The sequence below is a fragment of the Urocitellus parryii genome, chromosome 8 (assembly GCF_045843805.1).
Source record: "Urocitellus parryii isolate mUroPar1 chromosome 8, mUroPar1.hap1, whole genome shotgun sequence".
Lineage (NCBI taxonomy): Eukaryota > Metazoa > Chordata > Mammalia > Rodentia > Sciuridae > Urocitellus > Urocitellus parryii.
The window spans coordinates 34563791-34579161 of NC_135538.1; the positions used below are offsets into that span (position 1 = coordinate 34563791).

General features: G+C 30.6%; 1 protein-coding gene across 1 annotated transcript in view; it reads right to left on the reverse strand.

Moving 5' to 3' along the window:
- Lama2 (laminin subunit alpha 2) overlaps positions 1–15371 on the reverse strand; it is a 555405-nt gene that overhangs the window by 323663 nt on the left and 216371 nt on the right. Inside the window, exons 9-10 of the mRNA XM_077801650.1 lie at positions 6419–6518; positions 2111–2271 (exon numbers count right to left, since the gene is read on the reverse strand). Coding sequence (XP_077657776.1) covers positions 2111–2271; positions 6419–6518 — 261 coding nt within the window. The remainder of the gene's footprint in view (positions 1–2110; positions 2272–6418; positions 6519–15371) is intronic.

The window sequence follows — 15371 nt, forward strand, 5'->3', positions numbered from 1 at the left end:
ATGTATTTGTGATCTGAACTGCTAGAACAAATAGCCTGTGATCTTTATGTAGATATTTTGTGAAACTTGTTTTCTACACGTTTTTATTTCCCCCAAATTGTTTTTAAGAACAGAGAGTCTACTATTTAAAATATCATCTGGCTGAAAGACATTTCTTTTAATGATGCTATTTACTTAATTTTTCAATCTCTTTTATGATTTCTTAATTGCTATTTATTGTGCATTTTAATTGTCTGCACAGAGCTTCAAGTGTCTTCGTGGGAGGCATTTTTCTTATTAGGATGGTAATCACTTCTCAGTACAACATTAAGTCAGGCAGAGAGCTGGCACATGGAGCCCAAGGAGCTTTCCTTGGGAGCTCTGCAAACACTACAGCTCCCTTATTCTAGCCTTTCTGAGTGTATTTCCCACAGAAAATTAACAAAATGAGGTCTACCTCCCTCACTTTTGTGATTCTTTCCTTGAGCACACCATCAAACCATCAGTCTATAAATGGTAGGTGTATGAAATGCTTCCTGTAATCTATAGATTCAGGACATTTCTCTTCGATTTTAAGCCTAGCCTTACCTGTCATTTATTTGCGCAAGTGGTAAAGGTTAGAGATTTCTATGGAGTTTGGGGAAAAGAAAATAAAGCACACACAAAATTCATTTCAGTACATATCAGCGAAGAAGCACTAAAAGCCTGTAAAATTGCAACCCCCTCCCCCGCCCCCCCCCCAAAAAAAAAAAGCATTCAGGATGGACAGGGGAAATGTCCTTAAGCAATTAATCACTCATAGACAGCTATCCAACCTTGGTCTATGAGAGCAATTTTTCATTTTAGATAACATTGGAGTAAAATGTATTGAATCTAGAAAATTTACTATCTTGCAGTAAATTTTGACAACTTTTTACCATGGCCTCATGGACTTCTGCTTCCTTATGTAGACAGCAAGTTGGCCAAGTGTTCCAAATTCAATAGCCCAAGATTGGCAACTAAATAGCCCCTGATAAAATAGATGCATTCTATGCGACCATTATAATTTTTAGCTTTATATTTTAGATATGCTTTTTTCAAAATATATATATTTAGCATTAAATGAATATTTGCTACTAATATTAATATTAAAACTAATATTTTCAACAACTCACTGTCTACTTCTTATAATGTTGTCAGGGCTTAATGTTGGAATTCACACATACAAGGATATACATCTATCAGCCATAACCATGTAATATTTAAAACTTTCTAGAAAAGACTAATAAACTAGTAAGGCTAGTAAGCCTCCATCTATGATTTTAAAAAAATGAAAAAAGTAGTAATTTTTATCTTTGTATCATTATGGCATACTAACTTTTTCAAAGAATTGTTCACTCTCTTAGCTACTGTAGCTATACACTGATCAGAACATTATGGAGCTGATTATTATAGATAATGTAAATATGTCTTATTTTAGATTTGAGCATGCCATACTGTTCCTTCTATGTGTGTAAGCTGCAGGTGTAATGCATCCCTCTGAGTGTACATGATGAGCTATTAGCTGAGCATGTACAATAAATAAAATTTCATTTCTAAAAGTAGTCTTAGGAGAAAATATTGAGTCTTTAATCAATTCCACTAGGTCTTCTTATACTTTTGGTAATTAAACTGAACAGTTGAATATGGTGTGAATATTAAGACCTATCTAGGTTCAAAATTCAGAGGATTATTTAAAAATCCAGAATGAAACCCTTGACAGAATTTTTTAAGTATTACATGTGAAGAAACAGATTTGAATATATTGTGGTTTTAAAGAATTGCTGTATCTAGTGCTGTGTATTTTTCAATTAACAGAGAATAAGGGCAATGGGGGAAGCCTTTTGGTTATAAAATGACACAGTCTGTTAAGGTGACTTATCTTCTGTATATTTGTAGTTTTTAGATAAATGACAGATGACTTATAAATATCTTGCTGCAGTGAACCTGTTAAGCATTTAAGGACACTTATAAAAGTACTACATATAGAATAGATGGTGGATATTATCAGGAGAAGTTGTTACAATTGCTTAATGCCAGCAGACATAACAGAGGAGCCAAAGAAAATCACCTCTGTCTTGACCGTGGAACATTACTAGAATAATCTATGTACCTTGCAGTTGCAGGGACCAAAACAAGGATCCTCATTTGTGCTCCCTGAGCCACTGCAGTTACAGGGTTTACAGTCTGGGTAACCCATGTAGCCCCTGGCACACCGATCACAGCTCACTCCTCCAAAGCCAGTTTTGCAATGACAGGATCCAGGTGCCAGACCTAAGGAAAGAGGCACCACATATTTTAAAAACAAATACATAATTTGGTTCTCAAAGCTTTCTTATAGTAATCTTTAGAAGCTGATTTTGACACAAACATTAGATTCTTGCTGTCCATCAATAGTTATAGCTATTGGGTACCAAATTCAAAAGGAAGTTTGCTACATTTATGATAATCTGCAACTTCTAAAAATATCTTTCAAGAGATGAAGGATGAAAAAAGATAGATGAACTTTCAAACTACTACATAAACCATCCACCAAGGCTACAGTAAAATTATAACAATAATCAGAAAATAGCAATTTCCACATAATCTTAGGTAATGAGACTATACTGGGAAGAATAAGTATTAACTTGTGCATCCTGATAGATAAAAAAACCTATCCCATCACACTAACACAAGATGGGCAAAGGCCTTGAGAATGAAGATATGGTACTTAAGACAACAATTCAGGAGTGATGGTCTAAAGACAATGTCACGGTCATGTTACTGAAGAAAAGACTGAAAGTATTCATGGAAATAGATATTTTGGACATACAAATAAATAGAAGAGGGATATAAATGCAGCTTAAAATTCTGTTTTTATTTTTTATACAGAGAAAAATAAAATATAAATTTTATCTCCACGAATGCTCTTAGAATCTTCTTCAGTAATACCATCAGTGATATTGCCTGTCCTTCATGTCTTTGGTTAGAAAAATATAAAAAATGCCAAACAAATATATACAGGTAATAGACCTTCAAAATTCAGAAAAGTTAAGAGCAAATTAATAAAATATAGTCCATGCAAAAAAAAAAAGAGGGGAGGAAGAAAGCAACAATAACAATAATAAAAATCCTAGGTCCTATATAAGTTAAGAAGTCATATCAGAGAATCTCATACAAATTCAAAGCTTCTGAAAGGACAACCCCACACAAGCATGAACATACATATATCACAACACCAACACACACATACAACACATACTTATAAAACATTTTAGAAAATGAAACTCCAATGATTAGCAGTGAGTAGAAAAAGCAAACTGCAGAATCAGACTCAGGTAACAATGGCACTACTAATATATACAGAATATGAAGTAATCATATTTAATATGTTTCAAGAGATAGTATTAATATCAGTGAAACAAAAGAAATCATTCAGAAACAAAATATAGATAGAAACTTTCCTTATAAAATTACCAAAATCATTTGCGGATAGATTAATCAATTAGGTATTATAAAAGGAAATCATAAATGAAGGAAATAAATATATTCATCTAATTTGGGGATACAATATCTCTAAGATTATAAAGGGTAGGAAGAAACTCAGTTTAGAAAAACATTTAAAATATAATAATCTCACATAGTGTCATTATTATAGCTAAAGACGATTATCTGAACTCTGAGAGCTGATTATATAAAGATTATTTAAGTACTGTATGTTAGAAATTCTTATGAACACCAGTGAGACACAGATATTGTTTATAACAAATAGGACATATTATTATAATATAATAATCTCACATAGTGCCAGGATTATAGCTAAAGACAATTATCTGAATTCTGAGAGCTGATTATATAAAAATTATTTAAGTAATATATGTTAGAAATTCTTATAAACACCAGTGAGACACAGAAATTGTTTATAACAAGTAGGATCTATTATTATTTTTAATATTTAAAGGGCTTTTAAAAATCTTAAGACTACCTTACACTGGCAGAAAACAAAGAAAACAGATAATTCACAAAAGAAACATTTATATGTTATTAGTAATCAAATTAATGCCAAAAAGGCAGTGGAATATATTTTCTTTTACTGCTTAGTGACACAATTTGATAAAGTAGTTCAAACCATTAGACTACATCTTGGACTCTTTCCTAAAGAGATTATGAAATCAGACCAAGCCTGAAGGTACAGTGTATTACAAGAGTGTGGCCAATTTTACAACTCGTGTCTGTATTGAATAATATGCATCTGATATTAATGCCAATGATGATAATAATGCCAATCTTGATTATGCTTATATTTTTAAATTATAATAATTAATTACTAATCTAAAGACACAAATATAACTTGGTAAAATCTTTGAAAAGATAAGTATGTAATTGCCACACCTGGCAAGGCACAGTGTAAGGATGATACTTTTCTGATCTGTCATTGTAGGACCTCAAGATAGAGTCAAAATTTAAAAGGTTATAAAATATTTAAGCTTTCTATTTATCATAATGAAGATATTTAGAAGAAATATATATTAAAAAGGTAAGGATAGTGGATAAAAGGTAGGTGGTATGAATAACACATTTTATTGCATTTCAATATGGAATCAATATGCAATATGTTATATTGACAAAATGCTTGAATGAATATTGTTTAGATACTGGGTAATTTATAGGAACTGAGTAGAAGAAAAAACTCAATATAGTTAAATTTGGAAAGAAGATCGGAGGTAAGGAGATCAACAAGGATACTATTGCCTGTTATTTTATTCCCTTCCTTTTAAATCATGCACCACATATTCTTTCAATTGAAAAATAGTTATATACAATGGTATTCATTAAATAATTGGTTATAATACACAAAAATTGGAAATAATAATGTCTACATTAAATTCAGTGGGTAATTGTGGTATAACCATATTCTAATGTATTATTTAGGTGCTGAAAACAGATTTTAGAGAAGGTTTTGGTGATAATAAGAAAACTCATATGTAAAGTAAAAAGAAGCATTATAAAAATCTCTATACATTATGACAAAACCATGCAAAATGTTAACAGTAGTATCTCTGCTGAAATACCACTGCATTGTAGTTATTTTCTTACATTTTTACATAACTTTTTCAACAATGATATACTTATTAAAAGGAGACAGAGGATAAATGATATTGCTGAAAATAACATTGTGATTTTGTTGTTACTGAAACAAAAAAGAAAAGAAAAAGGGAAGGGGTCTTAAAATGAAAAGTGACCTCAGTAATCATTATTAAAATATTAAAACACATTAGCTTTTAATCTTTGAAGATTTAAGACTGCATATAATGCTCAATTGCTAAGCAAGTCTGCAGTTTTATAAAGAAAGCAGGTAGGCTGAACTATACCAGAGAAACACTGCCAGTCTTTCTACTCTAAAGTCATTAGAGGGGAAAAAAACCCTATATTGTAGCCATGATTTATTTTAGTCTTTCCAAAGAAGACAAGAATTCACTCCTTGATATATAAAGAAATGGCTCCAGATACATTTTATGAATTTCCTACTTAAACTTGGCAAATGACTGCCCTAGAAGTAGCTCCCAAGCATTTTATACTAAGAAGTTAGGTTGGGATTTGATTCCTTGATGATTGGAGTTCATTGTGGATTTTATTTCCCAAAGTATTTGGCTTAAGTGAACATCAGCCTCTTTGCCTTTAACTCATGACTACTATCTTTTATAGCTCTTTATGTACACTTCTTGCTTTCCATATTATTGCTTCCATTTCACTATATGCTCTTCCCTGTTTTCTTTCCATTGTAGCATACACACCCTTCAGTGAATGCTGCCATTTTACACTAGCAGCCACAGAGGCTACAAACTGTCTAATAAATAATGAGACACACAAAATAATGTAGAGACATCACAGACTTGTGATTGAGTCACAGTCTCTCCCTGTTTCTCTACACATGCACACATACACACACACATTCACACAGTCACACACACAAAGAGTCATGCACTGCATGTCATTTTGGTCAAGGAAAGACCACATATACTATTGATGTCGTGGTTTCATAGCATTATATTGCCTGGTAAAGTTTTAGTTTCTACAGGTACATTCTAGGACATTTATACAACAACAAAATCACCTAATGACAAGTTTCTCAGAATTTATGCCATTTTTAAGAGACACATAACTCTGCAAGTGTGTCTATATCTGTGTGTATGTGTATTTGTCCATATATAATAATATATAAAGAAATGACTAAACTCTTCTTGCTTTTAAGAGATTATAATTTCACATAAAACTAATTTTCGACACAACAAAATCTGGTCCCTGCAGGGAAAAACTGGTACATTGATAAATTGAAGGATGTGCATCATGTGAGTGGAATTCACTGTGAGTTGTTCTGAAAATGCTGGAGGCTGGCCTTCCCTGTGACTTCCTAAGGGCAGTGGCTCTCTGCGGCTCTCACCTCGGCGAGCGTATTTCTCATCCTTGACACAGACTTCAGTCAGGGAACCCATGGGATCACAATGACAAGGCTGGCATGGTCTTGGATAATTTGGTGATACCTAATAAAAATATTGAAATATTTTTCATCACATGTAATAAAAACACCAATATTTGTCATTTCAGCCACTTTTAAGGACAAATTGGTTTTAATAATACAAAATAAATTATTTTGAGAAAAGTTACAAGAAATGAACTTTAGTACACATGCTATTTCTAAAATCAAGTTCTTCTAACTCTATCCATAGAGAAGATTACAATAAACTTATTTGTTACCTACATTCAGCAGTTAAATATCATCTCTTTTAATCCTTTGTTGAATTTTGTAGAGAAAATCCCTGATAAAGAGACTTTAAAAACTATGCATTTAAGGATGCACCTCTTTTATCACCACAGTATTGTCAACATAACAGAGAAAAATAACAATGATATTTATTGGGAATATTCTAATACATATTTTATAATGAGGCCTTCCTGGCTGTTAGGCTGCATAACCTGAGAGGAAACAATGTGACCTGGGCCATTAGGAAAACTTCAGATTATATCCCAGTGTGACCACTTACTGGCTGTGAAGCTGTGTGTGATTTATTTACTTTCTTCTAATATAAGGGTAATAAAAACAACTACAGTGATGTTACATAAATCAAAATTAAAAGGAATAATATATAAAAATCTCATAAGAATCTGGCATGTATTAAATGATTAATGTAACTACTAACTTTTCCTGCTAGAATATTTTAATGAAATAAACCTAGACTACATTCATATACTATATATGAAACATTTGTTTTCCAGATGGAATAGGAAAAGAATAAAAATACCTAAATTAGTTGTCCAGAAAATACTGAAATGCTACTAAATATATATATAGCTATGTAAACATTTTCCACTAATAAAATATGCCTTTCATATATATTTATAATTAAACTTAATTTATTAGTGAAAACTCATTTGCTAATATAATTCAGAATGTTAAAATCACAGTTGCTTACTCATGTGATTGAATATGAATCAGTTAAGATCACAGAGCAGTTCCAAAATCATCATTTGCTTTAGACTCATTCATTCTTTTCCCATTTTGAAGTAAGAACTACATAGCTAATATAAGAATCATGGTCTCTACCTAAAATGAGCTTATAGGGGTTACAAATGTGAAGGACTCGGGTTGAAGAAAATATACACAGTGATAAAAATGACAAACAAACAGAACCTTATTGAGAAAAAGAAAAAGGATACCCCTATAACACAATAAACTTAAATAATATTTTCCAAAAAAAGGGACATTTAAAGTGGAGTTGGATATATGAATACATGAGTAAATAATTTGAAAGAGGGCTTTCTATCCAGAAGAACTATCAGGGCACTAAAACAAAACAAAACAAAGCATACCCTCAGTAACATATTACAAAAAAATTCTATTGAATAAAATTTAGACTCATAAATATGATTTATGATCTTAATGATGAGCTTTAGTAAACTAAGCCCTTTTAATTCATTATCATGTCTTGTGATAATTGGAAGAATATAAGTTAATCAGATTGTTCAGCAAAACTTCTAATTTATGAGATTCTATAAACATATCTACTTTACCTTGATTTTTAATTTTATTAAAGTAATAATTTTGATTAATAAATGGCTCTTTAAGTAAATATTATTTTATATGTATTTCATATACAAAATATATGAATATATAAATAAATGTACATTGTTTAGTCAATAAATATAAAATCAAATTTAAGACAATTTTAAGATGATCATAGAAATAAATTACTTTACTTGTAAGTTTCAATACATAAAATTTTATTTCTACCCAAATATTAAGTGCTTGCAAATATGTGTTTTTAAAAATTTACTTTAGCATAAGTATTTTTATAAGTATCAAAGTACCAAATGCTAGGGACAGATTCATTACTTGACTTTTAATAAAAATTTGATCAACCTTGTAGTTACAATTATGGCAGTGTCTTACATGGGGCAACACATAATCAGAGGATAAGCTTGAATCTTGAGGATGTGTAAGAACAATTAAAAACAGGCAGAAACTAGAAGAATTTGATGTTTTAAGGGGAAAAAAAATGTACTGAAGAAGATCCATATTAACAGAGGGACAGAACCAAAATCTACATATCATTATCCCACAAATGCTTAACTAATCCATTATTAAAGATGCTTCAAGCAAATGCCAAGAAATTCAGTAAAAAGCAATGACCAGAAAGCTGAATCACCTGAGCAATTTTCAGGTGCAGTATATCATAAAATAATCAGAAGTTGGAGTTTCAATCAACATGGTTAGATGAACACCTTGAGATTCCATCAAACTGACCAAACAAAGGGTAAAAACAAGCCTTACAATTTCCAGGTGTTATTTGATGCACTGACTACCAACTAGGATACAACTGAAAATCTTCAGAGGAAGGTAACAAAAATCTAGGGTCTTTACATTGTGTTATCCAAAATGTCCTATGAAAATAAAATTATTAGTTCTAAAAAAGAAACAAAGAAAATGTGATCATTGCTTAAGAAAAAGAAGTCAATAAAAGTAAACCTTGAGGTGACTCAGGTATTTAAATTGACATACAAAGAAGTCAATACAGGTACTGCAAATATATCCAACATAAAATAAATGACATTCACAATGAGTGAATGCATGGAGTATTTTAGTAGAGAAATAGAAACTGTAAGAAACTTGAGAACTCCAGATAGCTGAAAATCAAATGTTTCAGTTTTAAAATTCATTGGATATACTTAATTCCAGTTAGAAATGGCAGAAAGAAAAGTGGCAATTTAATGGCATAACATCAGATATATTAAATTATAAAATCTAGAGAATAGGAAAAGATATATTTTTTTAAGAAATTAGCATCAGTGACCTATAGGATATAACCAAGTAAGCTAAATATATATAGATGGAGTCCCAGAAGTAAAGGAGAAAGAATGAGTCTTTATTTTTTAAAGAACTAATGGCCTAAAATGTGCTAAATGGGAAATAATTAAAATAAGTTTTTTAATTTCAATAAGCTCAGTAAACCAAGCAAGATAAGCACAAAAAAATCCAAACATGAACACATCCCCGTCTAAGATTGAAAAATTTTTGCTATAAGGAGACAGATAGCAATATGTAGATTTTGTAAGCCATTTAAGGTCTTTGTTTCTCCTCTTCTTCCCATCATCCTTTTACTGATCCTTCCTCTTATACCAACAAACATTTATAAATGTAAATTATTTGCTTGCAGGCCATACACCAATAGGCTATGGGCCAGATTTGGTCTACAGGCCAAGGTGTTTTTTTAATACATGTTAAAACCGTTGAAAGAGAAATATAAAAAAGAACATCTTGAAATCAGCTAGTGAATTAAAGATGCATTATATATAGAAGAACAAATATACAAAGGATGATTACATTCTCATAAAAAAACAATTCAAAAAAGGTACTACACTAAAGTTCTAAAAAAACCCATTTCTATAACTATTATGGAAGTAAAGAAATTTTCAGATATCTTTAAGTAAAATATCTTAAAAGATAATTTATAACTAGTAGTTCTGTAGAAGAAGTTACTCAGGCAAAGGGCAAATTGACAGGGTAGAATTGAAGGTTATTATAAATGGCACATGTATATATATGTTCATGTGTGTGTGAATGTGTGGATGTATATATGTGTGTGTATATGTATACACACATATAAATATGTGTATATGTATATAAATATACACATGCATTCCAACTGTAGACTGTGATGTGTGTCAGTGTATGTATATACATATGTATGTATGTGTGTGCATATATTTGTAAAATTCTTTTTTCTTCATTTCTTTTTTTAAAACACGAATTGAATCAAAAATTACAACATTGTACTGTGGGGCTTACAAGCAATAAAGGAAAATAAAAGCCCAAAAGAGAGGCATAGATTGAACTATGCTATTGCAGTTCTCCTAACTGTATATGAAGTATCATATTAGTTACTCTGATAAGATAGTGATAATTTTAGAATGTATGTATTGCAATCACTAAAGCATGAACTTATAAAAAGATAATACACAAGGTTATAGCTAAAAAGATGACAGAAGAAATAAAGTGGAATAGTGAAAAATAGTTGTGTATAACACAAAAGACAACAGGAAAAAATGTAGGCTAAGAAGTTTCTGAGAAAAAAAGCACATAGCAAAACCTATCCATAATGGTAACTATGTTGTATACATGGACTAAACAACTTAAAAAGTGCAATTGCCAAGATAAAAACACTCATCTATATAATTATTTATAAGTGATCTACTATTTTTTTTATTAGAAGAAACTCACTTTTTATTGATTCTTTTTAGTTATACAGCAATCTACTTTTAAATGAAGATACCAATTGGTTGAAAGTAAAAAAAGTAAAAACATATAAATGCAGAGTAAGCATAAGAAAGCTGTTGTAGCTTTATTAATTGGAGACAAAGTTGATTTTATGACCAAAAGTTTCATCTGAGATTAAGTAGACATCTTCATAATTATTAAAATGTCTACTTATAAGATATAAAATGTAAAGATATAAAAATTTTGTAATGTGACTGCACCTAATTACAGTACTTCAAATACATGGAGAAATAGTAAAAAAAAAAATGAAATGCAAGAATCCATAATCATAAATTGGATCGATCTATATGTGCAGAAGTAAAAAATGTTAGGACAAACTATCTCAGGTACAGATAATCATTTACCAAGAGACCATGCACTGAGCCACAAATAAGTATCAATAAACTTCTAGAGTTTGGCATCTTAATGACTACATTCTCAGACAATATGATATTCAGTGTAGAACACAATAAATATATGATTTATTGAGAAAGACTACATATTTGGAAATCAAACAACTAACATCCAAATACTTGGAAATTAAATTTAAAAAAAGAAATCATGAGAATTAGAAATTATTTTAAATAAATAATAATGGATATAAAGCATTTCTGAAATTATGGGAAGCAGCTAAAAGTACTTACTAGAAGAAAATTTATATATAAATATGTGTATTATAATAGAAAAAAGGCTTCAAAATAATCTGTTTCCTTGTTGTTAGGTAGTAAGATAATAAAAAATTGAAAACTAAAACACGTTAGAAGAATATTGTAAGTATTGTAAAAATAGAAATAAATAAATATAGAAAAAGGTAAAAAAATTTTGAAAACATTTAGAAAACTGATAAACTCCTACCAAAACTGATCAGTTAAAAAAAAAAGAGAAAAATAAAGTTCAAACTTTTAGGAATTAAGGAAGTGGTGTCAGTATACATACTCTACAATTTAAGAAGAATAAGAGGGTATTAAAGAAAATTATTTTATTACAAAATTTGACAACTTATCTAAATTAAACTAATCCTTGGAAAATGTTAATGTATCAAAACTGATCCATGGAAAAAATACAAAGTGTATATAGTCTTATACCAATAAAAATTAATTTCATTACCACATGTTTTTCTACAAAGAAAACAAAAAGCTTAGATAGTTTTAGTAGGGAATTCTGTTCTAAAAATATAAGAAACATTTAAAAACAATTAATACCACTTCCTTAATTCCAATTAATTTCAATCTTACATGAGTAATTTTTGAAATCATAGAATAAGGAAACATTTTCAGATTCATTTTTTGAGACCATTGTATGCCAATTCAAAAACTGACAAAGGCGTTACAAAAGAATTAAAGTTTAGAATGATATGCCTTATACAAAAATATAAAAATCCTTACTTAAGTAAAATCATCTAATAAATAAAGATTATATTTCATAATCAGGTGGTATTTAACCCATAAATGCAAAGTTGGTTCAATATTTAAAAAATCAATGCAAATTTACCACATTAACATATAAGAAGAAAACAATTAGATTTATTTCAGTGGATACAGAAAAGCATCTGATAAAATTGAATAACTTTTCTTTAATTTATTTCTTTAGCATTCTGTAGTTTTCATTGCAGAGGTCTTTCGTCTCTTTCATTAAGTTGATTCCCAAGTATTTTATTTATTTTTTTGAGGCTATTTTAAATGGAGTGCTTTTCTTTCAGAGGATTTGTCACTCTTATAGAAATGCCTTTGATTTATTGGTGTTAATTTTATATCTTGCTACCTTGCTGATTTCCTTTATTAGTTCTAGAAGTTTTCTGGTGGAATTTTTGGATCCGTCATCAACAAACAGTGATAACTTGAGTTCTTATTTTTCTGTCCATATCCCTTTAATTTCTTTCGTCTAATTGCACTGGCTAGAGTTTCAAGAACTATGATAAATAGAAGTGGTGAAAGAGGGCCTCCCTGCTTTGTTCCAGTTTTAGGAGGAATGTTTTCAATTTTTCTCCATTTAGAGTGATGTTGGCCTGGGGATTAGCATAGATAGTTTTTACAATGTTCAGACATGTTCCTGATATCCCAAGTTTTTTAGTGTTTAGAAAATGGGAAGATCTCCTGTGTTCTTGGAGAGGCAGAATTAATACTGTCAAAATGACCATACTACCAAAAGCACTATAGAGATTCAATGCCATTCCAATCAAAATCCCAGTGACATTCCTCAGAGAAATAGAAAAAGCAATCATTAAATTCATCTGGGAAAATAAGAGACCCAGAAGAGCCAAATCAATCTTTAGCAAGAAAAATGAAGCAGGTGGCATCAGTATACAAGACCTTAAACTATACTATAGAGTAATAGTAACAAAAAATGGCACAGTATTTGCACCAAAATAAACCTGTAAGCCAATGGTACAGAATAGAAGACACAGAGACAAATTCACATAATTATAGTTATCTCATATTAGACAAAGGTGCCAAAAACATATATTGGAGAAAAGATAGCCTCTTCAACAAATGGTGCTGGGAAAACTAGAAATCCATATGCAACAAAATGAAATTAAACCCCTATCCCTCACCATAAACAAAACTCAACTCAAAGTGGATCATGGACCCATGAACTAAACCAGAGACTCTGTGTCTAATAGAAGAAAAAGAAGGACCTAATCTCTATCATGTGGAATTAGGCCCTGACTTCCTTAATAAGATTCATATAGCACAAGAAATAAAATCAAGAATCAATAAATGGAATGAATTAAAACTAAAAAGCTTCTTCTCAGGAAAAGAAACATCAGTGAAGTAAAGAGAGAGCCTACAGAATGGGAGAAAATTGTTACCACATACACATCAGATAGAGCACTAATCTCCAGAATATATAAAGAACTCAAAAATCTTAACAGCAAGAAAACAAATAACCCAATCAATAAATGAGTCAAGGAACTGAACAGACACTTTGCAGAAGAGGATATATAATCAATCAAAAATATATGAAAAAATGTTCAACATTTCTAGCAATTAGAGGAATGCAAATTAAAACTACTCTAAGATTTCATCTCATTCCAGTCAGAATGGAAGCTATTAAGAATACAAACAACAGTAAGTGTTGGCAAGGATATGGGGAAAAAGCACACTCGTACATTTCTGGTTGGACTGCAACTTGGTACAGCCAATATGGAAAGCACTATGGAGATTCCTTGGAAAACTTGGAATGGAACCACCATTTCACACAGCTATCCCACTCCTTCCTTGGTTTATACACAAAAGACTTAAAAACATCATACTACAGGGACACAGCCACATCAATGTTTATAGCAGCCAAATTCACAGTAGCAAAATTGTGAAACCAATTTAGATAGCCTTCAGTAGATGAATGTATAAAGAAATTATGGTATATTACTCAGCATTAAAAGAAAACACAATCATGCCATTTGCAGATAAATGGATAGAGTTGGAGAATATTATGCTAAGTGAAGTAAGCCAATCCCAAAAAAACAAATGCTGAATGTTTTCTCTGAAATGAGGATGCTGACCCATGCTGAGGATTGGGGGGGGGGGGGAGGAATGGAGGAAATTTAGATAGGGCAAAGGGGAAGGCAGGGAAGGGAAGGGGGCATATGGGTAGGAAAGATGGTGGAATGAGATGGACATCATTACCCTGAGTACATGTATGAAGATGCAAATAGTATGACTCTACTTTGTGTACAACTAGAGACATGAAAAATGGTGCCTTATATGTGTAATAGGAATTGAAATGCATTCTGCTGTCATATATAACAAATTAGAATAAATATTCTTAAAAGAATGGCAAAACAAAAGAATTGAAAGAAAGTAGCAAAGAATAAAAGCCTTTACCAGGTTAAAAAATTCAGTGACTCTTTATTATAGAAACTCTGCTTGTAATAATGAGTTATATAATTTTCCTAATTTCTTTTTTCAGCAGATTAATCTTTGGAATGAATAGGAACAGGAATGATTTATGGGTGTTGCTTTTACAGTATCCTGCTACTTTGATAAATTAATTTATGAGTTCTAGAAGTCTTTTGGTGGTGTTTCTCAGATCTTCTAAATATAGGATCTTATCATTGGGAAACAGATTATTTGAGATTTACTTTTCCTATTTGTATTCTTTAATTTACTTTTCCTGCCTTATATTTTGACAAGATTTTCATAGACTATATTGAATAAAATTGATAAAAGTGGGCATCTTTGACTTATTCCTATTTTTAGAGAAAATGGTTTTAGTTTTTCATAATTCAGAATAATGTTGGCCTTAGGTTTGTCATATGTAACCTTTACAATGTTGACATATGTTTCTTGTATCCCTAGCTTTTTTAGTGATTTAAACATGAATGGGTATTATACTTTGTCAGATGCTTTCTCTGTGGCTATTGAGATCATCATGTGATTCTTGTCTTCAGTCTATTTATTTAGTAGATTTCATTTATTGATTTATGTATGTTGAACCAACTTTGAATCCCTAGGATGAATCCAACTTGATTATGGTATACTACCTTTTTGATGTGTATTTCTATGCAGTTTGCCAATATTTTATACCAAACCTCAAATTATACTACAGAGCTACAGTAACAAAAACAGCATGATCCTAGTAT